The sequence below is a fragment of the Cavia porcellus genome, unplaced genomic scaffold (assembly GCF_034190915.1).
Source record: "Cavia porcellus strain 051 isolate PalLab524CR breed Dunkin Hartley unplaced genomic scaffold, mCavPor4.1 scaffold_16, whole genome shotgun sequence".
Lineage (NCBI taxonomy): Eukaryota > Metazoa > Chordata > Mammalia > Rodentia > Caviidae > Cavia > Cavia porcellus.
The window spans coordinates 10,109,974-10,133,618 of NW_026947499.1; the positions used below are offsets into that span (position 1 = coordinate 10,109,974).

Sequence of the window (23,645 nt, forward strand, 5' to 3'; positions counted from 1 at the left end):
TAGGAAGTGGATACTCTATTCAAAAGATTTTCCTTCATTTTTTTTTTTTCCTCCCAGTACCGGGGATCCAACTCACGACTGCCTGCTTGCAAGGCAGGTGCTTATGCCACTAAGCTAAATCTCCAGCCCCTATTTCTTTTCTTAAGGTCAGTTACATAAACTATCATTAAGAAAATAATTAGTGTTCATCATCAAGCAGTATAAACTGTATTTTTCTCTCCCTTACTTACCAGCGAAACTGTGAGTTTGAGGACTTTATAACAATTGCCTAGTTAACAGAAAAGCAAGCAGAATGCTGGACTTGGAAAGCTATCAGTCTATAAATGAAATGGATTACTCAGGCCAACATGAATACACATTTTCAGATAGTTTAGATTAGAAAAATGAGTAAAGTTGAAACCTAATCTGTCTGATATTTGTTTTGAATACTTGTGCTTCAAAGGAATCCATTTTGTAAAACTGTCAGCCCCCAATGAGTATTTTCTTCATTTAGGACATAAATTCAGTAACGCAAATTTCCACTAGGTAAGACACCCAGAAAAGGCAATTATCAGACTATTTTAACAACTTTCTGGGACTAAGAATTTCACTAAGATGTTTTTTAATAACATAACATGTTAATAGATATTAATGTATCACAAAATAAAAACTCCTAAAAACCCAAGTGCTCAAATAACTTTCAAAAGTCCATTTGGTCTATAACTAGTGAATTTTTAACATAGCAATGTGTCACACAAATATAGAGACTGCTGATAAAGTATGAGGTCACATGATTTGAACACAGATACTAGTTTCTACAGAGTTCTGATTATATTCTTGCTTTCTGAAGACTTTACTTTTTTGTTGCACATATTTTCTTAGCCAATGAACATTCCTGTAGCATTTCCACTGTTTAGGTAGCACTTAATTTCTTCTCAAGGGACAAACCCAGAGCAAGACTTCAGTCTGTCATAAAAAACATTTCTTAGAGGGGCTGGGGATTTAGTTCAGCAGCATAAGCGCCTGCCTTGCAAGCAGGCAGTCATGAGTTCGATCCCCGGTACCGATAAAAAAGAAAAAAAAGACAAAAAAAAAAAAAAAAACAAAAAAAACATTTCTTAGCTAAAAAGAACTACCTTGTATAACGTGTTTCCTGTAACTCGAATTATAACATTTATTTACTAATCTTCACGTCCATTTTCTATGATAGAGGCTTGTGGGAATACCACATTACCCTTAAATTCTAAAGTGAACTAATAACAATAGCTTCATGACAAATGAACCACACGTATTTTCTCTTCCTAGCATTTGAACCAGCAAATAGCAAAGGATTTACATTAAATTCATATTAATTCAGATATTTTTTCTATATATAGAGTCTTTTTTAAGTTTTTGCTGTTTTTTGTTTTTTATTTTTTTGATACCAGGAATCAAACTAAGGACTTTGTGCTTGCCAGACAGGTGCTGTGTCACTGAGCTATATCCCTGGCCCTGTTTTTTATTGGTTTGGTTGTTTTGTTTTGTTTTTCTGAGACACGGTCTCACTATGTAGTTCAGGCTGACTCTGAACTCACTTATATAGCCCAGGCTGGCCTCAAACTCACAGCAATCCTCCTGCCTCAGCCTCCTAAATACTGCAATTACAGGTATGTGCCACCATAACTGGAAGGAATCTTTTTTTTTTTTTTTGTCTTTTTCATTTTTATCGGTACCTGGGATTGAATTCATGACTGCCTGCTTGCAAGGCAGGTGCTTATGCCTGAGCTAAATCCCCAGCCCCCAGCAATCTTTTTTCTAAATTTATCTTTTAGTGCAGTTTATAGTTTGTTATAAGACAATGTGGTTAGGTGCAATCTGTAAAGTTTTCTAGAATAACGATTCATAACATTTTTGGGGCATGGTTGAGTTTAAAAATCTGACAAAAGTTATGACGAACACATATAAAACGTTGTTTAAAGCTGGGGAAACACATTTACGAGTGCATTAAAAGCTTGTCCTGATTAGAAACTCCTCCGAGTAAGAAATTCCTGCTTTAAAGGCACAGAACAGAGGCTGAGGATAAGACTCAGCAGCGTAGCATCTGCCTGATAAGCTGAGGTCCTGAGTTCAATGCCTAGTACCAAAAAAAAAAGTGCAGAATATGGTATACAATATACTACTTTTCAAAGTAAATAACGGAATCCTGGAAAGACAAAATTAATAATTATAGTTAACTAGAGAGGGAAGAGTGTAACATGATGAAACTAAGACGTTCCTGCAAATAGGCCTGATGCTTTCACCAAGATGTGTTTAGTCAACAGAGTGTTATTAACATGATAGTAGCTATTAGTTCATCACACTGTTTTTACTTTTGGTGATAAATGTATCATCTATTTTAAGCATTAAATCAGAGAAACTAAATGATAAACTCTAAATGGTATATTGTACAAGTTTGTCTCTTGCTTGCTCCAGTATCTCGTGAGGATAATGCTAAATATTTTGCATTCATGAAGCACAAAGCTAACCATGAATCAATGAATGTGTGTTAACAGTAATGACGATAAGAGATTCATATGTAAAGACAGCTGTTTTAATTTTTTTTCCATTACCAGCAATTGAACTCAGCACCTTGCACCTGCCAGGCAGATGCTGTGCCACTGAACTATTTCCCCTGTCCCTAGCTGCTTTAAATTATTACTTATTTGGGCTGGGGATTTAGCCCAGCGGCACAAGTCCCTGCCTTGCAAGCACGCAGTGGTGACTTTGATCCCTGATACCAAAAAAAAATTTATTATTTATTCATATGAATTAGTGTTTATGATCTACAACAGGTATTCACTTGGAATAAAAAACTGGACAATGACTAGAAGATTGTACCAGGTGAAGGTGGCAAAGAGAGATACTTTCTCCAGCACAGAGTAAGTACTCAACAAAAAGCTGCTGGATGGAGCTATCCAAGGAGACAGACGAGGAAGCACAGAGAACCTACCTGCTTGATCCTCTTTCAAGGTGTTGGAGATGGTGGAGCCAGTCAGGGCTGCGAGGGTCGCTGATGGCGAAGCTCTGTACCGAGAGAGTCTGCTCAAAAGCATCTCATTAATGCTTTTGGCAGACTCCCCTTCTTTCCTCATTAGAATTGTGCGTTCCTGAAGAGGGTTGGCTACAAATACACCATTTTCAACCTGATATCAAAAGAAAACAGATCTTGATGTCTGTTTCTATTTAGGCAGCAAACTTTTACGTGAAATTATTATGATGTAGCTGCTTAAAAAACAGTTCAAAAACTGCACCTAAGGAGACTTAGCCCTCAAAACTTAAGTCTTCCATAGAAATGGCCGCAGATGAAATGAAGGCCGGGCTAAGTTTGTGAGTTTTCACTTTTTATCATACCCCAAATATAAGGATCCATCTTTAATAGGTTCTACACAAAGTTGTTGATTAAAATTCCTGAGTTCCATTGACAGCATATACAAACTATGAGCCTCTGACAGATACACAATAAGATGAGCGGAAAACAAATCAGTCTTTGACTTACTGCTCAGGACAACTATGAGATTAATGCCTTCTTAAAATATAATTAGTGGCTAAACCCAAACTGTAAATCAACAGCAGTTAACATTCGCTCTGGGTGCTCAGCCCTGGCACAGCAATCCTAGAGCAAGGCAGGCTCTGCTATAAATACACACCACCTCAGCTGCACCCTTCCTGGGACGTGGCAGCTTTTTCACTTATTAATTGTTCCCCAGCAATATCTCTGGAGTGGCGATGCCAAAATCCTTCCACCAATCTGTGGCTTGACCTCTGGCAGATCACCTGGCTTTGCCTCACTGCTGAAAGGACCTGGACCACTCAAGCTCCTTCCTCTGAGCGCTTCTAACCCAGGTCTGCAAACTCAGCTCACTTCTCTGCCCTTCCGCTCCCTCACCTCACATGGTCTGAGTGTCTCCCTCTCTGCTGACCTCCTTTTCTCTTTGCCTTCACTTCATGAGTCTCAGGAATCTTAAGACCTGGTATTCCGAGAAAATTCCACCCATGTTTCTATTTCCAGTCTTCATCCAGGGTCGCAAACATCTCTCATGGTCTCTGCATGCCGTGGTGGGTTCAGGCAGTGCCCACCAGCGAGCTGGCAGCACTGCTCTGCCTCCGTGGGACAAGGAGACAGAGGGAATGCCGGTTTCGGGTTCGGGGTGAGTCTCCAGAGGCAAGGCCAGCAGAGGCAAGGCTGGAGTCCACAGGAAGAGCTGGTAGTAGAGAACCAGCCAGAGGAAGCAAGGGCATCAGGAGCAGGCCAGGAAAGACCCGCTCACAAGGACGGGGAAAGCCAAGAGTCCCAGAATCCTGCTCCTGCTCCCTTGCTTCTGCGTCTTACTTTAACCCTGAGGTTGGTCTCTAAATTCAGCGCCCTCCAAAAGGCAGGCTTTTTTTCAGTACTGGGGAATGAACTCAGCCCTTCTGCACTACCTACATCTCTAGCCATTTTTTTTTAATTCTGAGACAGGTCTCACTAAGTTGGCTGGTCTGAGCTCAAACTTACAATGCTCCTGCCTCAGCCTCCCAGAGTGCTGGGATTACTGGTGTGTGCCACCACACCCAACTGGGCAGATATTCCTAATGGCCCACCAGTAACCTAAAACCAACACCGTGGGCCTTTCCCGTGATTTTTTCAGACTTCCCTTCCTCAGTCTTGATGAATCCAGTCTGTTTCCTTCTTCACACAGGGGCACTGACCTGTGTGCTACTGACCCCTCCTCTCGCTTGCTGGCTCCACACCTCCACCTCTGCCTGAACACTCTGCCCCTTCCTTGGGGCTGGCTCTTCTCATCCTTGAGGTTTCAGGTAGAATGTGACCTACTCAAAGAGGCCTTTCCTGATTACCAATCTGAAAAGGAACCTGTCCCCATCCCTCAGGCCAGAGTACAACATGCTTGGGGTGTACACAGGACTTTCAGTTCGCCTCTATGGTTTTGCACATTAGCCCATTCATTGTTCACCCTCGTACTGCCCTCACCCGGACCCACGGCAGCTGCCTGGAGCAGGGATCCTGCCTCCTCCTTCACCACAGCCTCAGCCCTTGGGAGGCATTCAGTGCCTTGCTGCATAAACAACTCCAGGCCCTCCCCAAATCCAACTCCCCCTCTCTGGAAGGAGAGTTTAAAGCACTCTCACATTTATCTGCAGACTCATCCTTAATACTAAGGTCCAGTTGCCCCTTTTTTTAACTGCCCCAGCCCTTTCTGCTGACATTTCTACTTGAAGAGCCTCCTGTCCCCTAAAAGGTAACACTTCCCCTTTGTCCGCATTTGCATTGCCCCCACCCTTCTGCCTGACTAACCTTCCACAGCCACAGCTCCATTTCTGCTACACAGCTCTAAATATAACCCTTCAAAGGAACCTCAGATAAAATCAATCTCTTTAAAGCGTGGCATTCGAAAGCATTACCCATCCGCCCTGTAAGAAATTCAATGGATAAAGAAAACAAACAGAACAAAAAACTTGCTTACTGTACTTGCTTGAGTACTTTGAAATCCTGAAAAGAAAAGTGACGAAGAATGAAGGACTTGAGCTTGGTGCAAGAGTAGCCCCTGTGCCAGGAAGCTCTCCTCAGTGAAGTAGAGATAAAAGCTACCGATTTAGGAGGGTCAAGAGCAGAGCGGAGAAAGGCAACGCAGCGTTAGGGTGCCAAGGGCGTGCTTCTGGGGCCACCCTCTTCCAGGCCAGCAGCAGCTCCCAGCGGTCTCCCACTGCCACCCAGCACTGCCACCCTTTATTCGCCACACACAGGCCGCCGACCACTTAGAAACACTCATCCCGCCCTGTTTACCACTCTGGCCCTTGGCAGCTGGGCCACGAGCACCAGCACCTGCTGACCCTTTCAGTAGTTTCCGCCACCCTGGCCTGTCTCCCACCACCTGCACAGCTGCCTCCTGGTTCCAGGCCCTCTCCCTTCTGGTCCCTCCTCCTGGACAACGTGCCAGTGCCGCTTGCCTAGGACTATGTGAAGGCTAGCACTGAAAATCCCATGTCCTAAGAAGCGTCTTTGCCCTAGCAAACTGGATAGCTGGTCCCGTCAGGCTGGTGGCTGCTTCCAATCACTCAGGTCTCAGCCCACGTGTCTTCCCTTGAGAAGCTTCACCAGGCACTCGACAGGGTCCCTTCCTCACCCACCACCACCATGGTATTCAGTTCTCTTTTTCCCCAGCGTTGATCATTAGTCCGGGTTATTGTGCCCTTATTATTTACTTCCTTACTAACTGCCCAAACTGTGACAAGTCCCATAAAAATAAAAGCTCATTGAGGCTGGGGATTTAGCTCAGTGGCATAAGCACTTGCCTTGCAAGCACGCGGTCGTGAGTTTGATCCCTGGGTACTGATAAAAATAACTAAAAGCTCATTAACCTGTTTCCCACAGAAGACAATATAGTAGGAACATACTTAAGATTAACTTAATCATTTGGCTCATTACTTAAAGAAAACAATAAACTCTTAGGGAGAAGAGGGGAAAGAGACAAGTGTGTCCATTATTGTGCTGACCATATCTTCAAGAAGGAACATAAAGAAGATAACAACAAAAAAAATTGTCACTGAGGGGCTGGGGATTTAGCGCAGTGCCTTGCAAGCAGGCAGTCGTGAGTTCGATCCCTGATACCGGTAAAAACGAAAAAGACAAAAAAAAATTAAAAAAAAACAATTTGTCACTGAGTATAACCAGCTAAAAGCCAGCATTTTATAGAGAGCACACGAGGACAGAAGACTTCTCAGAACAAAATAGAAGTAGGAGGTGAGAAAAGTGCTCTGAGAAGCAAAAAGAGAGCTGCAGAAGATTCCAGAGCAGGGTGCACCCTGTAGAGCAGTGACCAAGTCAGGGAGGTCCAGGCCTAACGTGCAGTCCAACTCGACTCACAGGTCCATGAATAATGACACAGCGAAAGAACAGTGTCAAGGACCCCCAGTTTTTCAATGTTAATGTTAATTTTTTTTTACTGTAAAACTAAAAGGTGGTCTGTTTTGAAGATCTAGAGAAAAATAAACTGTAAATTTAAAAATGAAAGCCACCATATTTATCTTCTTAGGGGCAGTTAGTTAAAGCTTTAAGTGCTAGCATTACAAGAAACCACAGGTAATTTTGGCGGCTGTGTGCCGTAACTGGGACCATGAAAGGATGGTCACCGGGATGCATCTGCTCACCCTGCGCCACCCTCCACCGCTGCTGCCCCGCGCCCGCTCTCTTCACCTGGTCTGCGGCAAAGGCCTCCTGCTTGTTCTTTTCCTGCTCCTCCCCTCACTGCCTTCTTTCAAAAAACATGTTTATTATGAAAACTTTTATAATACAAAAATATATAAAAAGAACAAATAATATTCATTCATTCATCAGTGTTCTGCCATACTTTCATCTATTCCAAACACTGTCATTTCACCCTTACATATTCAACGCATATCACTATACAATAGAAAAATTTTCTTAAATAGCTACAATGTAATTATTCCCAGCAAAATGAACAATGATTCTTGACATCAGCTAATATACCCCATTTTAGAGTTCCCCAATTTTTCAAAACTACTTTTTAGAGTGGTCTGCTTGATTCAGGAACCAAGTAAGATCTCTACACTTCATACAACATTAGGTTCACCTTTTTGGATTGCTTCTAGGTTTGCTTAGTTTCTAAGAGTCTTTAAATCCATCTTTACCCTTCATCCAAGAGCTACGATGAACCTGTAAAGCAAGATTCCATCACGTGCCTGCTCAACACTCTCCAAGAACGTCTCAAGCCAGGGATGTAGCTCAGCAGTACACACCTGCCTGGCAAGGGCCAGGTCCTGAGTTCCATTCCCAGTACCAAACCAAACCAAAGACTGTCTCAAATAAAATCCAGATACCTCGCAAGGCCCACAGACAGCTCGACGAGCTCTGCCACTTCACCTCCCACCGCTCCCTTTCTCCTCCTCACCTGCTCTGTCCTTCCTCACCAGACCAGCCTCTGCACCTGCCTCTTCCTTGTCTTCAATCCTCTTCTGCCTGCTCTTGACCCACCCTAAGCATCTCTATCCTTTTTTACTTCCTTATTTTGAGACAAAGTCTCACTAAGTTGCCCAGGCTGCAGATGAAGTTGAGCCTCTCGAGAAGCTGGAATTAGAGGTATGTGCCACTGTACCTGGCTTGCTCAAATATTTTAGGATATATTCCAGATACCATGTAATTCTACTCCCGAATACTTCACTACAGGTCTCTAAATGTCTGATATTCTCCTATGTAACCATAATTTCATTACTAGACTTAAAAAGTAAATTTAAAAGGCCAGGGATATAGCGCAGTAGCATAAGCACCTGTCTAGCAAGTGCAAAGTCTTGAGTTTGATTTTCAGCACAGAAAAAAAAAAAAAAAAGATAAATTAAGACTGATCCTTATTTTGGGGGGGTTCTGTTTCATTTTTGTTATTTTGAGATACGATCTCACTATGCAGTTCACACTGGCCTTGAACTGACTTTGTAACCCAGGCTGTTCTCAAACAATCCTCCTGCCTCAGCCTCTCAAGTGCTTGGATTATAGGCATGCACACCATGCCTGGCTCTAATCCTTGGTTTTATCTAATACTTCTAAATACTTTTATATTTAAATTTCAAATTGTCTCCAAAGGTACTTTTTAACAGTTGGATTGTTTGACTCAGACTCCAAAACTGATTCAAAGGTACTTCTTTTAACCTAGAGCAGGATCCTTCTTCCTCAACTTTTTATTTCATGCTGTGCGCAGGGGCTATTTTAGTTGTTCCATTTCTTGCTGGGCAGATATGGGCTTCTGATTATATAACTTATGCCTAAAAATATCTTTACGTTGTCTTTACAGTTGATTAATACGTTGGTTGAATATTGACTTCTGAGTTAGAAATCAATTTCCCTCAGAACTTTGCAAGTGTTGCTCCATTATTTGCGTACACAAATGCAGTTGAATAACCTAGTGCTTTTCTATTTCCTCACCATTTGCATATAACTTTAAAAAATACTTTCTGGGCAAGGGCCAGGAGGAGACCCACAACTCCCGAGATCTGGCCACGGTGGGACTCAGGCAGCTTATCCACCCGCCCTCTTGGTAAGCGCCTGCAGCGTGGGCCGGGAGGAGAACCATTACCTGTGAGCCCACTGCGATGCGGGCTGAAAATCAAGCACCCTTCCCCCGCGCGCCCCTCCCCCTCCCCCCATAGCTACTGGACATGGATGTCTCAGCATCTTTTGGGAGGATGACCACATGCAGTATAGCAAATATGGATTTCCTTCTATCTTCTGTTTGAAGGCATAGGCTGTTTTCACTGTTTTGTTATATTTCTTTTGCTCTATTCAGTAGTCTCAATTGGTTTCATAATGTTCTATTTTTGGTTTGATTTTGCTGTACCTAATTGACTGGACAACTATGGTGAAGTTAAAGAGATATACCATAGTACGTATTACTACTATCCCAGTATCCTACTGTGAAATCCTGTACCAATTTCACTGCATTGTCTCAATTGGCTTTGTTCTGTCTCGTGCTGTTGCATTTTTACTACTTTCAAAAAAAAAAAAAAAGAAAGAAATCCTACGGTGTCTTCAGGAAAGAAAAAAACTACTTTCACGGGGTAAAGGGACAGAGGGTCTGTATAAAAACCAGCTGTCATTTGCATATAACTGGAACTTGCAGATCTTAAGTAAAATAAACCACTTTTTCTTTTAAAAAAAATATTTTCTGAAAGCTTCTTTAACCCAAGTAACCTAAAAATTCATGATGATGTATCATGGCATGGGTATTTTCCATTTCTGCTACATACCTTTAACTCTAGATACAAGCATTTTTTTCCTTTTTGAGACAGGATCTCATTGTTCAGTTCAGACTGGCTTTGGGCTCACTTTGTAGCCCACGCTGGTCTCAAACTTGCAACAATCCTCCTGCCTCAGCCTCGGGAGGACTGGGATTACAGGTGCGCACCATCACACCCAGCACAAGCAAATATTTTAGTATGAAATTTTTCTTTTATTATTTCTTGATCATATCACCCTCTTTTATTTTCTCTCTTCTCTTTTTGGAATTCCTATCTGCAAGAACATAGCTAGATTATTCCACTGTTCCTTCTACTTTTTCTCTCATATTTATTGTTCTTTCTTTACTTGTCTGACTTCCCAGGACGTATATTTAACTCTCCTAGTAACTTTTAGCTTTGGGTAATCACAGTGCTCTCTCCTGCTCTGACAGTTTCCTGAGACACCCTGTCACACAGGTGGTGCCACCTCGCATCTCACACAGCACTCTGATACAGTTTTGCACTATCTCTTCTGTTGCTTTTCCTTAGTTTTCGTATTAGAGCATTTCCTCATTTGTCTGGCGACCCTGATTGTCAATTCTTTGAGGATTTTTGGTGTTTTTTTTTTAGGGGAAAGCACAAATGCAGCCCCCCACTACCACATGTTACACAGTCGAGTTTCCCACATTTGGGGAAATCCCAGGGGTCAGCACATCTGGAGTGCAATGGATGAGCCGCGCCCTGGGAAAACCACCTTTGTGATGTGGTATCTCCCCTGCCCGGTAAGTATTGATTGTTTGAAGCATTTTATTATGGAAAACAATTGATAAACACAAAAGAGAAAAGAATGATGCACGTATTTTCTGAGTGTCCTTACCTAGCTTCATAATTGTTAGTAATCTGACAGCCTTATTTTCTCCTCCTTCCCTTCTACATACATGCCTCGCCAAAGTTAGGGATGTTTGGGATTTTGCTTGTCTGCTCTTGTTTCAACAGTCAACATGATAAGGACCTCTGTGGACATGGCTAAGTCCTGCTAACTGGGAGACAGCACTGAGAGCGACTCACCAGAGAGACAAGTCTCAGCCTTAGACAAACCCCTGTATCGATGTACACAGACCTTTTCCTGTGGGGTAATTCAGTTTCTTCAGAAAATAAATGTTTAGTCTTCTGCCTAAGCAGCCAGCATCTGAGCATATGTGTGTGTGAGCGCAAGGGACTGAGAGGCCTCCATGAAAACCTTCAGTCTCTGTGAGTATCCGAGATCTCCAGCCCTGTGATGCTCTAAGGGGAAGTGGTGACAAGCCACCCCTCCTCCTCCCGGTGTTCTCCTCACTGCTACCTGTGGCTTTCGCCACACTGAGGAGCAGGAGGGGATACTACCCTTCCACCTTCTAAAGTAAGGGACAAAAAGACAGCGTCTAGTGTTAATGTACAAGAAACAATGGTGAGGGCTGGGGATTTAGCTCAGCGGCATAAGCTCCTTCCTTGCAAGCAGGCAGTCGTGAGTTTAATCCCCGGAACCAATAAAAAAGGAAAAAGACAAAAAAAAAAGAAACAATGCTATACCAGTAAAGTAAGGTACCAAGATAACAAAGTAAATGAAATAAGTGCATTAGGGTTTATAAGAAAAGAAAGAGGAGGAATTTAGGCAAATCTTCATCTGTCAGTGCTGCCTGTCCCCCAATCTGGAGTTCATCAACCAAGAAACAGTAGCATAGGTATTTTATTTAGAGAGAAGAGTAACCCACAGAATAACTGAAAGCTGAAACCATGAAGGTGACCGACTATGGATAGCTGGCCAGAGGAACAGAGCAAAGGAAGCTCACTTTATGAGTCTCTGTGTGCTGTTTTAAATCATGGGTGTGGATTTCTTAGGTAGAATTTTTTCTTTTAATTTAATAAAAGCAAAGCACATATTTTTAAAAAGCCAAAGCACGTGAAGGAAAATGGGGGATTTTTCAGTGTTCCCCTTGCTCTTCAGATAAAGACCCATAAATTCTTTAATTGAGCTATAAGTCTGTTTAGAATAAATAACAATATAAAGCTTTTCTGACAACTATGAACACATGTTTAAATAATACAGTATCTAGCAAACTCATTCAGAGCCTCCTATGGCAGGATCCTTCACCAAAGATGACGACTAGCGAGCAAGAGAAGAGAAGGCACCGTGAAGGCCGTGCCTGCTGACGGACAGGGTGCTGGCAGGACGAATGACTGCTCTCCCAGAACAATGTTAACTCCACTAAGATTTATTAGAGAATTATTACAGTATAGTGCCCCTCCCTACACCATGCTAATTTCTTCCTAGAAGGATGTTGTGAATTATACTATGAAAAACTGGTTCTGTCACAGATATGGCTTCAGGACATTTTTTTTCTAATTTTCTGTAAATGTGATCTAGACCATCTCTGTCTACAGCGATGGAAATGTTCTCTATTTTATGGTATGTATTCAGTAGACAGCCAGCTAGCCTCAGTGAGCACTTCAAATGTGGCTAATGCAACTGAGCAACTAAGGGTCTAATTTTATTCAATTCTGATTAACTGAAATTTAAACAGCCACTTGTGGCTGGGTAGTTTATGCACTAGACAGTGCAGTGGATGGCACAGATCTGGACCTGGGCTCCAGAGCTGAACCCCAAGCCCTTTCCTCTATGTTCAGCTCGGTGGCTACCTCTGCCTTGAGGTCCTCTCTCCCTGGTATGTTCTTCACTTGCCTGCTCTCCAAATTCTTTAACTGGCACCACTACTTTTCTTCACGGCCTAAAACCATCTTGTCACTTTTTGCTGACTTGTCTATGGTTATATATTTTTTTTCCACCACTATCACTCCAACCAACCCTGGAGCTGGAATTCAAGTCCAACTTGAGCAGGAATCTGCGCACTTTGCCCATCAGTACATGCCACCAGCTAGGAAGATGCTGCCCGGCCCCTAGCGAGCATCCAGCTGACACCCGGGGGAAGAATGAAGTGTACTCTTACTGTTACTGTTCTTGGAGTTTCTCAATTTCTATTTTTAGAGTCCTTCTGCTACTACAACTGAGTCCCACATTTCCAACACCCCATGAGCATTCCTACCTAAATAGTCCCCTTTTAACACATCCCATAATGTTATCTCCTTTCTTGCCAAATTACCATCTAAAACCTTGGTCCTCCTTATGCCATACAATCCCAAACAAAAAACCCTTCACAGACATCCAAGAGGAAAATCTATGTTCAGGGAACAGTAAATACACTATGTGTGCTGCAAGGATCTTGGGACCTCTGTGCATTAGTATAAAAAGAAAGCAAATAAAAATGTCTCTGCAAAGACACAAAAGGAGACCGTACCACAAGTTCAAAAATGTCCATGAAGACAGAATGTCCCTTTGGTGTTTTCTCATTCAAGCTAGCAGGAGACCAGACCCAGTAGAAGTAAGTGCCGTCTGAAGAGAGGTGCACCGTGCTCACGGTGCTGCCGACAGGGAGGTGGTTGGCAGGCATGGGCACCGTCCGGCACACCTGGACACGAAAGGGAGAAGTCCTCCGTTAGAGCGACACAGACGTTCTGGCTAAGTACACGGTCACTGTTAGGCTAGTCCAGCATGAGGATTCAGGAGGCTTCCTAATCTCCTGTCCCTCATCTCTAATACACGAAAGTGAGAATATAAAAGTTCAAAAGTGAGTAGAAACATAAATATGCACAGCCAGAAACAGAGGAAAAGGTTATTTAGAGTAATTCAGATTACTTTTTTTTTCTGTGGTGGTGGTGGTAGCAGTGCTGAGTGAGGGTTGAATCCAGGGCCCTGTACATGGTAGGCAACCACTCTACCACTGAGTTGTATCTCCAGCCTCAAACTACATTTTAATAAGAAAAAGTATTTACTAAACACTTTTGAATCTGCTACGTGTATTTTTGCGGGGAGGTACTGAGGATCAATCTTATAACCTTGTGCTTGCCAGGCAGGTGCTTATGCCATTGAGCTAAATCCCTGGCCCTATGTGTAGGTATTTTACCTAACATTTATTAAAAACAAAGTTTTAAGGGGCTGGGGATTTAGCTCAGCGGCATAAGCGCCTGCCTTGCAAGCAGGCAGTCGTGAGTTCGATCCCTGGTACCGATAAAAACGAAAAAGACAAAAAAAAAAAAAAAAAACAAAGTTTTAGAGGAAATTGTATGTTCTAAAATTTCCCTAGTAAAAAAACTTAAGGTAATGAATTACATCTTTTTTCCTTTTATTGAGACAGAGTCTCACTACGTAGTCCAGGCTGGCCTTGAACTCACTATGTAGCCTAGGCTGGCTTCAAACTCGCAGTAATCCTTCTGCTTCAACCTCCTGAGTTAAGTATCCTTAGGGGCAGCAGAAATATCAGCCAGTCTCTCCATCACTACATCCTTTGGAAAGGATGTGTTTGCTAGCTGTCCTAAGGCAACTTCTGATCTTCCAACTCACAAGATTTTACCCAAACTTGTTTTGTCCACTTCAGTAATAGAAACTTAACTGGTTTAAATCTAGAAAGTGACAGCTACTGCCTGGCCTACATCACCCCTAAGCTGCTCCCAATGCACGTTGTTTAGTGATCTGCAGCACTGCTTCCTGGGACGCTTTCAAAAAGTTTCAGCAGCAACACAGAGTAAACTGGCGCTGCTTCAATGTAAACCACATTCTGAGATTTAATGTCTGTTTCGCTCCATACTTAATCTCCTGTTTCATCTAAACATAAGACAGTCTCATCTGACTGCATCAGTGACAAGCAGTTAAGTCAACTGGACCTCTATTTGCTTATTCATTCATTTCATTCATTAAACAATTACCGAGCACCCACTAGAGGATTTGGAGATGACAATCGTGAACAACACTCAGTCCCTGTTCCCTGGGGAAGATATACTTGAGTGACAAACAAAAAGTGATGTCACAGTCCACTTAATTCTTTTCTTTTGCCAGGGATGGTAGTGCCTGCTTGAAATCCCAGCACTTGGGAGGCTGTGGCAGAAAGAGACTGAAGCAGAAAGACTGCTGTGAGTTTGAGGCCAGCCCGGGCTACATAGTGAGTTAAGGCCAGGCTGAACTACATAGTAAGACCCTGTCTCAAAGACAAATAACAGTAATAATAATAATATGCTGGGTGTGGTGACACATGCCTGTAATCCCAGCACTCAGGAGGCTGAAACAGGAGGATCGTTGAGCATTAGAGACCAGCCTGGGCTACAAAGTGAGCTCAAGGCCAACTGGAACTGCAAAAAGACAAGATAAATAAATACATATTAATTAATTAAATTTTAAACCCAGTCTTCTTTTACTTTCAAAAGACAGGATCTTGTTACATTCCAAGACAGCCTTTAACTTGCTCAGTAGTCCAAACTGGCCTTGAACTCCTGTCTTAGCCCCCAGCCTCTGGGATTACAGGTGTGCTCACAAGGTTGGCTCCACTTAATTTCAGGCGACTCACTCCCCAGATGGTAACTCTAAACATTCAATTCAGCTCTGTTTAAAAAGCAGAAAGTTGCAGTATAAACAGCTCAAATTCTATAATAGAGAATCGTGGGTTCTAGTTCTGGTATTGCTGGATGTGTGGCCTTGAGCAAGTTATTTAACCTTTCTGGGATTCATTCCTTCATTTAAGAATAAACAATCAGCGCTTACAAGGTGCCTTACTCCACAGTCCTATCTTCAAGATTAATTTACCAAATTACGCCTCTTCCGAAGAGACAGCAAGTCTATGTAAAGACGCTGCTAAATGCTAGCTTTAAGTATCGCTATTATTATCAATTCCATGTCAGGCACTATTCCAAATGAGTAAGACCAAGTCTAGACCTAAAGGTGTGTGTGGTCGGTGAAGTGAGACAGAGGCAGGTAATTTAGCATAATGCGGCGAGTGCCATAACGGAGTGCTATGAGAGCCCCACAGACAAGCACTTAAGCTAACACACCATTTATCCAGGACTCACTGCAAGCCCTTTTCCTACACGGAGGCTGTTTAGAGCAAACTGAATAGGAAAATGCCTTCCCCAAGCAGACCTAGTTAAAATAAAAAGCAAATGCTGAGGACATAGCTCAACAGTGCCAGGTACAGACTGACAAGCCTGAGGTTCTGAGTTCAATTCCCGGTACCAAAAAAGTAAAAAATAAAAGGCAAAAAACCCAGCTAGTCTGTATGCTATCTTTGACTGTCTAGACTTTAATTATAAAAAAGCAACTTGTTTGGGGCAGGGGAATGTCGCTCAATGGTAGAACACGTGTTTGCCATGTACAAGGCTCTGGGTTCCATCCTCAGCTACCAGAGAAAGTTTACTGTTGGCCCTTAAGAAGTAAATAGCATAGTCTCCCAGATAATGTACAGAAACTGCAAGACATTAAAGAAATCAAATGCCTACGCTGTAACAATGGAAAGGAGGCCATCCTGGGAGGAAAATGCACCCAGTGCATTAGGATTGCTTTGGATGAGGTCGGAACTCCCTTACTGTAGCTTCCAAAATACAAAAGACAGTGCTATGGTTTTCTGTTTACCTGGAGGGTGTTCTGATCGATGACCTGGAAAAGGGAGTGAGGTTTGTTATCAAAAGACACAGGCCGGTGTAGAAGACTGCCGCTGCCGAAGGCCAGCCACCCGGGCTCCAGCTCCTCGTTCCGGCAGTACACAAACCCCCTGTGGGAGAAACGCACAGGAGGCTTCACTACGCTGCGCCTGCAGCCCTGCCAGAGCCCGCAGCGCATGCAAACATTTTTAAAGCTAATTTCTAATAATATCTGAAGAGTGACTATACTACATTAACTTTGGGACTGAAAATGGTAAATATTAATTTTCCACAATGAACTAAGGAGAAAAAGTAGGGGAAATGTCTCACTAAATAATGAGTCTCCAAAACTGTGGTTTCTTTTGGCAGAAATTCATAGGCCTTATATCCCAACTGAAAATCATTACTAATCCAAATACAAAAATCCGTAACTAGGAAAATGTTCGTATGTCAACAAGGAGAAAAGTCACTGATACTGTTAGGGAAATCTGATCACAGAGAAACTTCTGCCTGGAAACAAAGCCCCAACTCTTCAGAATCAACAACGCTAAAGTGCACATACAGCACAAGATGAAGGGAGATAGCAAAATGAAAAAACTGGAATCATCTGAATTAGTTCAGACTAGTTATTTAGTGACCATTCTATGGGGAACCGGGACACACCTCCAGGTCTTCTTCACAGAGATTTATACAAGAGGAAAACATTCCAGCCAAACCATTCACCAAGTGCCATGCAACTGACCTGAGAGTACCGTGTAATCCAGACCCCAATTTGCTTACTCCTCTTCCAACTGAGTTAGTGGTATACAGGTAAAGACCGTCTGCAGTGAGGCAGCGTCCCAAGTCAGCATCTGGAATGGTTTTTTCACAAGTAAATCATATATATGCCTTTTCTAATAAAATTATACACATGCCTTTTCTAAATGAAAAAGCAGTTAGGCAGTTAGGTAAAAGATAATCTTCAACATCTTAAAAAACAAAAGGTGTTTCAATGTGACTTTCAGGATACATTAGTTCAAATCCCCAAAATCAAACACCCAAAAAGGACAAGGAAATGAGTGAAATCAGGGAAAGGGAACAGATCATTATTAGGAGAGAAACCTCGTTCAGTCTGCCAGATATTTTCTTTTTCTTTTTGAAAAGCAAAAGTCCAAAGTAGAATGTAAACACCCCTAACTCTTAGCTGAAATGACTAGGAATACAACACTTTTACAAATGACTGCCTAATAAAAAGGCATGAGCTCCCAAGAGCCCGAAACATTAAATGACCTTGGAATTCTCTGACCTTTCAGCTCACGTGCAATGTCAAGATAGCAAACTGCACCTCCAGGACACTGTGCCGGCTCAGCGAGATAACACAGCTGACACACCTGTGCTGCTCTCTGCACCCAACCAGCGCCCCCTAAAGTGCACGTGAAATTATGTCGATATATCACTGGTATTTGTGGAGCTACAGTGTTCCCCAGAGTTTCCATTCAGAAGTCCTCGTTTTAGTTCTGGAGGGAACAGGAAGAGAGTATACTCTCTCTCTTCTTTTAAAGACAGCAGTTGTTTCCCCTTCGCTTTGTCTTTCCCAATCTAAAATAAACAGCTTATAAAATAGTTAAGTTTACTAATTTATATTCCCAAGAATTTGCCTTAAAAGAGGGTTTATGACTAAAACTTTCAGTATTGATTATCAGCATTCCATTCCAAGGGAGTTTTTCTATCCAAAGAATGTCATTTTAGTTTGAGGAAATTTAGTGTCACACCATCAAATGAGTACTAAATCTACTAAGAATTCATTCTATTAATCTGAGATGACTGGGACTTACACCAATGAGTTTCTCAACAAACGAACAAATTAACACTCAAAAACCTATAATCTATTCAAGTGGGCTTAAAAAAATACTAATTTTGAGGCTGAGGCAGGAGAATCATTGCAAATTTGAGACTAGCCTGGGCTACAAAGTGAGCCCAAGGCATCCTGAACTGCTTAGTGAGACCCTGTCTCAAAAAGACAACAACAAATATATAAATATATATGACAGTGTTCTCTCAACATTTGTCAATGTTTAACATTTCAATGCTAAAGGTTAAATAGAATTATTCTAACTCAGGAAGCTGAGGCAAGATGACCTCCTGCCCAGGAATTTGAGGCCTTCAGGTATGAAGCAAGATCTTGTCTCAAAAATAAATTTTAAAAGTCATTCTAAAAATTATTGTAAAGCTGGGCATGGAGACTGAGGCAAGCAGACTGTGGCAAGTTCTAGACCAGACTGGCTACAAAGTGAGCCTAAGGCCAGCCTGAACTGCACAGCGAGACCCTGTCTCAAAAAGACCAAAAAAAAAACAAAAAACAAAAAACAAAAAAAACTGTTGTAAGAAAAATATTCTCCAAAAATTCTCTATTTAGACAGAAAAACAAAGGCATAAAAGTGAAAAGTACACAGATCAGCTTAACACCATCCCTCACTTAAAACACACTTAGCCCATTCCTCTTGCCACCTTCTAGGTTCTGAAGCAACTCTGAAAGTACCCTCTCATGAGTGCCTTTAGTTGTGTGGTCCTGTGCACTTCAGTGTCTTCTGGTGACTTAAAACATCTACCTTTCCCGAACATTCTGACTTGGGGAGGAGCCAGAAGTCACACTGTGCTAGATCCAAGGAATCAGTATTCCACAGAAAGCTTCATAAACATTTGTCATCATCAAAAAGAAAGCACCCCAGGGAGCTGTCCCATGGAGTGAAGTGGGAGAAAGGCTCTGGTTCTCCATGACGATAGAGGTGCAGCCCACAGTATCTGAGGACTTCCCGCTCCTCCCGCTAACCTTGGCTGAGTCAGGGAAGGCCCTGAATCATCCAGGGCCTGGCCTCTCCTCTCAGTATCTCTAGAAGAAAGGCTGGACTGCGAAAGGGCCTAGGTGCTGGGCAGAGAGTGGAAAGGTAGCCACTGCTCAAGCTGCAAACTGTGCCCTTAGGCTGTGCAGGAAGGTGGCCCCAGGCGGGATGGGAAGGGAAAAGAAGTGTAGAACCAGGTCTCAGAGCGCCAAGTTCTCCAGACTCCTTCAGTTCAGTCTTTCTGCAACTGCCAACCACTTCATGGAAACAATCCCCTGCGATATTTTTCCCCCTGTTGTTTCTGTCATCCATTATATGTGATATTTAACAATACAGTAATAGTATAATGCATTGTAATAATTAATAATATTTAAAGGGCCATTTACAATAAGAAACCGGTTGGGGAGTAAGCCAGCAGCTGCGCCACAGCCAGCAATGCACAGCCACGGCATTAGACTGGAAAGTTTGTGGAGCGAATGAAGAGGGGTAATTCGCCTAGCAAGCCAATTAAGTGCAGGAAGTCACTTAAGAAATCTGCCCACTTCTGCTGAGAGAGTGAATAAACTGACTCGCAATCCTATGAGACTGCATAAAAACATTTTAATTCAGCCTACTTTTTTAAAAGCAGTAACTCAGCAGTTCATACACACTTGAACCTTCTCATTTCTTGGTTTTAGGACACACGATAAATTACTAAAAGAAACAGTCTCATGCAGTAAGGTGTGCTACCCTGTTAGGCAACCAAAACTTGCTGCTGAAGGCTTCCATGCCCAAACTCAAATACCCAGGAACAAATTTAAGGAATCTGCACCTCCTCCTCAGCAAAAGTACACGATGATCTCATTTCCCGGTAAAAGCAGAACCTATCCATTTTCTTACCTCACCGAGTATCAGTTTTATACTGATAAAGAAGACAATGAACACACTGTATGGGAATCTTTAACTCTTAATTAAAAAACCAAATGTTATCTAAAGCATCTAAAACTATGATCAAAACTGTTCCTTTGATATCTGAACCCCAGGAAAACACTTGGGCCTTACCTTTATTTTCAGAACTAGAGCCTGTGTTGCTGTCTGGCGCAGGCAACATGTCTTCATACCCCCAGGATACTATATGTTTGCCCCCAAGCAAACAGGAAGGGGATCCAGGCCCCCCTTCCAGAAGCAACAACCTATGCGAGGGAGAGGAGAGTTGTAAATGCGCTGAGATTGTCCATTTCAGCTATAAAACGGAGGCCTATCCCCCACCTTCAAAATCGTCTCACATCTGAACATATCCCACGAAAAATAATTACAAAGCAGTGCTTACAGAAATAGCATGATACATTTTATATGTGTGAAACATATGTATTTTACATACACACAAGTATGAGAGACAGATAGGCAGAGACGTAGAGAGGGGCATGACTTAGGAAGCAAGCACACCACAGTGTTGGGGGGCTACCTTTGGGTGATGAGATCGTGAATGCTTTTGAACTTTATTCTCTTTACCTTAATACATTATCATCTTAAACTTACAATAAGGATTCATTGTAAGTTATTGCATCTTAAAGACAGAAAAATAAAAAAGAATGAAAGATAATATGCTCTAGAAACACTTTCAAAGAAGGACAGGTAAGTCACATTTTATACTAAAGAAGTTAACTATGATTCGGTATTTACTGAAAAATATGAACCATTAATTGATCACAGTGTAGTAATATCCTTCCAATAAGAGGCTTTATGTACAAATGTGCCTTGCTTGGAAGGATAAGAACCCAAAGTGACAAGCGGCAACTTACCTATACAGCACGTCAGCCACCGGCAGGGACCCTAGATCAGTCTGCTTCTGTAACAGATGGACTGTGTGGACAAAAGTTTTCAATGATCCCCTAAAAAGAAAAAGAAAAAGCACCAAAGTTTAAAGTCAATCAATTTTATGACGCACGTGAGAAGGCTCTATAACATGCCTGTCTACTTCTGCTGGTCCGAAGTGCGCTGGTTCTTACCTCTCACCACCGGCGCAAGACATCGTGCCAGGAGAGCAGCCGTGCTGCTTACGCTGAAAAGGAAAATAGTCTCCCCATCAAAGAAGTTCGAAACACAGGCTCAACCACAAGGAATTTGTGAGTATTAGATACTTACTTTCTGATCTAGAGGGGAGACACCTTAGGAAATGGCAACCGTGTATTTAAAGTCCCACAGTAATTCCAGGCATGCTTTTTTCAAAATTTAAGTTTTCCATTTCATAGAATACTTCACTGAAATCTGTCACATTCAATCTAACTAAAAAGAGTATGTTCAAGTAATTAATACTTTGCGCTGGAACTGTTCTGCTTCTCCCTGCTGGGTAGCATACAGTGATTTTACCTGCAGAATGATTTCCTTTTGGTTCCTAACGCGTGAGGTTCCTAAGTGTGTAATGCGGTCAGCAAGATCTAAAAAAGAAGGTGCTTTTAAGACGCACAAGACTTACCTGGCTACATCCCAAGTATAAATCACCACAAGAACTCTTCCGAACTAAGTGATCGCCTCTATCAGATGGGCTGACTTTAGCTTGGTGCCTTATTCTCTTAGCCAAGGTTTTAATTGCTAAGTATCATGTGCCTACAGCCTAATAGAAATGGAATACTTGCTGGAGCAAGTCAGCCTAGAGGCCTCCTCTTAATTGTTCCTTTCACTATCTCTAGCGCTCAAAGAACAAACCAAAGAATGGTATAAGGCAGGGAGGCCGCACAATATAAAAGCACCTATTGGGCGCCAGGACTCATGGGCTCTGAAACCTGGCACGGCCGCTCACAGCTGCAGTCTCGGCCTGTCATCTAAGTCCTATGGACTTTGGCTTCTTCATCTGCCCAGCAGGAACACTTCCCTTGGGAAGATGGAGATTCAAATAAAAGGGTAAAAACATTTAGAAAATTTGGGACCATTAGCTTTTTTAATGAATTATGTCACGCCAGGTTCGATTAGATTTTTTTTTTTTTTTGGTATTGGGACTCGAACTCAGGACCTTGTGCTTGCCAGGCAGGTGCTGTGCTGCTCAGCTATAACCCTCGGCCACTTGATTATATTTTAAGAGTAAAATTTCAACTCCTTCCGTGGCTCACAAGCCTCTACCCTCACCTGTGCCACAACCACCTCATCCCTTCTCGTCTTCCTGTTACCAGTCTGTTCCAGCAGCCCTGCCCCCTGGCATCTGCCCTCAGCTACTCCCGCACAGAGTCAGCATTTTACCCTGCTACTCCTGTGCACGGCTGTCTGCCACTGCTCTTCAGCATGGCCACCCTTCCCGTCACCCAGTCCCAGTTCAGATTCCACCTCTCCAGTAAGGCCTTCTCTGCTGACTCCAGCTAAGGCTGTCCCCAGCTCTGCAGGGTCACTCTCTATCAAAGCATCTACTGCTGCCAGGTGTGGTGAGGCACACCTCTAATCCCAGCTCTTGGGAGGCTGAGGCAAGAGGATCACCGTAAATTCAAGGGCAGCCTGAACTACATAACTAGATCCTGTCTCGAAAAACAAAACAAAATCTTGCTTTCTTTTTGTATACTGCCCATCTATGAAATTACCTTTTATATGTACTTTTGGTTCATTGTCTACCCACTTCACTCTCATATACATTCTGCAATTTGGGGGATCGTCATCTGCCTGCTCTCTGCTATCTCCTTACCACCCAGAACAGCACCTCACGTAGGGTAAGCAAGCAAGAAGCTTTGGGAGAGTGAATCACTCTGAATTCACTCAATTTATCAGTTTTATAGGGTTATAGATCTTAAATCACTTTATGCCTAAAACATGGCAAGGTTCCTGTATATCAAAGATGTAAGACAAATAAATGTTCACTGGTTGGATGAATAAATATCTACATAATAATCTCTTGGGAAAGTTATTTCATGTTTGTGAACATTAGCTCACAAGTTTAACAATGCTCTAGGAACTCCATGAAAGGTGATGATCTAATGCTGAAAGGCAGTGACTCGTGAGTAAGTAAAGCCCGGAAGATGATAATATTAACAATACAGTGTAGGAGCCATCACAGAAAAAAAAAACCAAGAAGAAAATAAAAACATTCATTTCACATTTCTGTTGAATGGAGTTTAGAATCTCAAATATACAAAGCAACTTCTATAAATATTTGGGATATAGATTGAATTGGTGACATAATAAAAAAGTGAGTTTTGTTGCTGCTGTTGGGAGGTGGGTACCAAGGGTCAAGCTCAGGACCTTGCACTTGCCAGGGAGACACTCATGCCACTGAGCTAAATCCCTGGCCCCAAAATAGTGAGTTTTATGATGCAATGTTTAATAATTTATATTGTTTGAAACTAATGAATTGGGGCTGGGGATTTAGCTCAGTGGCATAAGAGCCTGCCTTGCAAGCAGGCAGTCGTGAGTTCGATCCCTGGTACCGAATAAAAAGGAAAAAGACAAAAAAATAAAATAAAAAAAGAAACTAATGAATTGAATATTCTCAACATAGTAAATTGTCTAAAGAGTACTACCATGTAAAGATAATTTTTCTCAAAATCGGATTTTTACATTGATAACAAATCTACTTAGGGCTCGAATTATCTTTTGCATATGCAGAAAATAAATCTAAAGGCTTTCCAAGGAAAACTAATTCAATAACAC

At 42.2% G+C, this 23,645-nt stretch overlaps 1 protein-coding gene and 1 non-coding gene across 6 annotated transcripts in view; both read right to left on the reverse strand.

The window, feature by feature from the left end:
• Hectd4 (HECT domain E3 ubiquitin protein ligase 4) overlaps window positions 1-23,645 on the reverse strand; it is a 172,084-nt gene that overhangs the window by 93,767 nt on the left and 54,672 nt on the right. For all 5 annotated transcript variants that reach the window (XM_063225671.1, XM_063225668.1, XM_063225670.1 and 2 more), the window contains exons 3-8: window positions 20,819-20,908; window positions 20,079-20,209; window positions 16,961-17,069; window positions 16,211-16,349; window positions 13,053-13,223; window positions 2,948-3,140 (exon numbers count right to left, since the gene is read on the reverse strand). In XM_063225671.1, coding sequence (XP_063081741.1) covers window positions 2,948-3,140; window positions 13,053-13,223; window positions 16,211-16,349; window positions 16,961-17,069; window positions 20,079-20,209; window positions 20,819-20,908 — 833 coding nt within the window. The remainder of the gene's footprint in view (window positions 1-2,947; window positions 3,141-13,052; window positions 13,224-16,210; window positions 16,350-16,960; window positions 17,070-20,078; window positions 20,210-20,818; window positions 20,909-23,645) is intronic.
• Window positions 10,348-10,510, reverse strand: LOC111754870 (U1 spliceosomal RNA). The gene has a single exon (XR_002789547.1). It is a non-coding gene; the product is annotated as a U1 spliceosomal RNA (small nuclear RNA).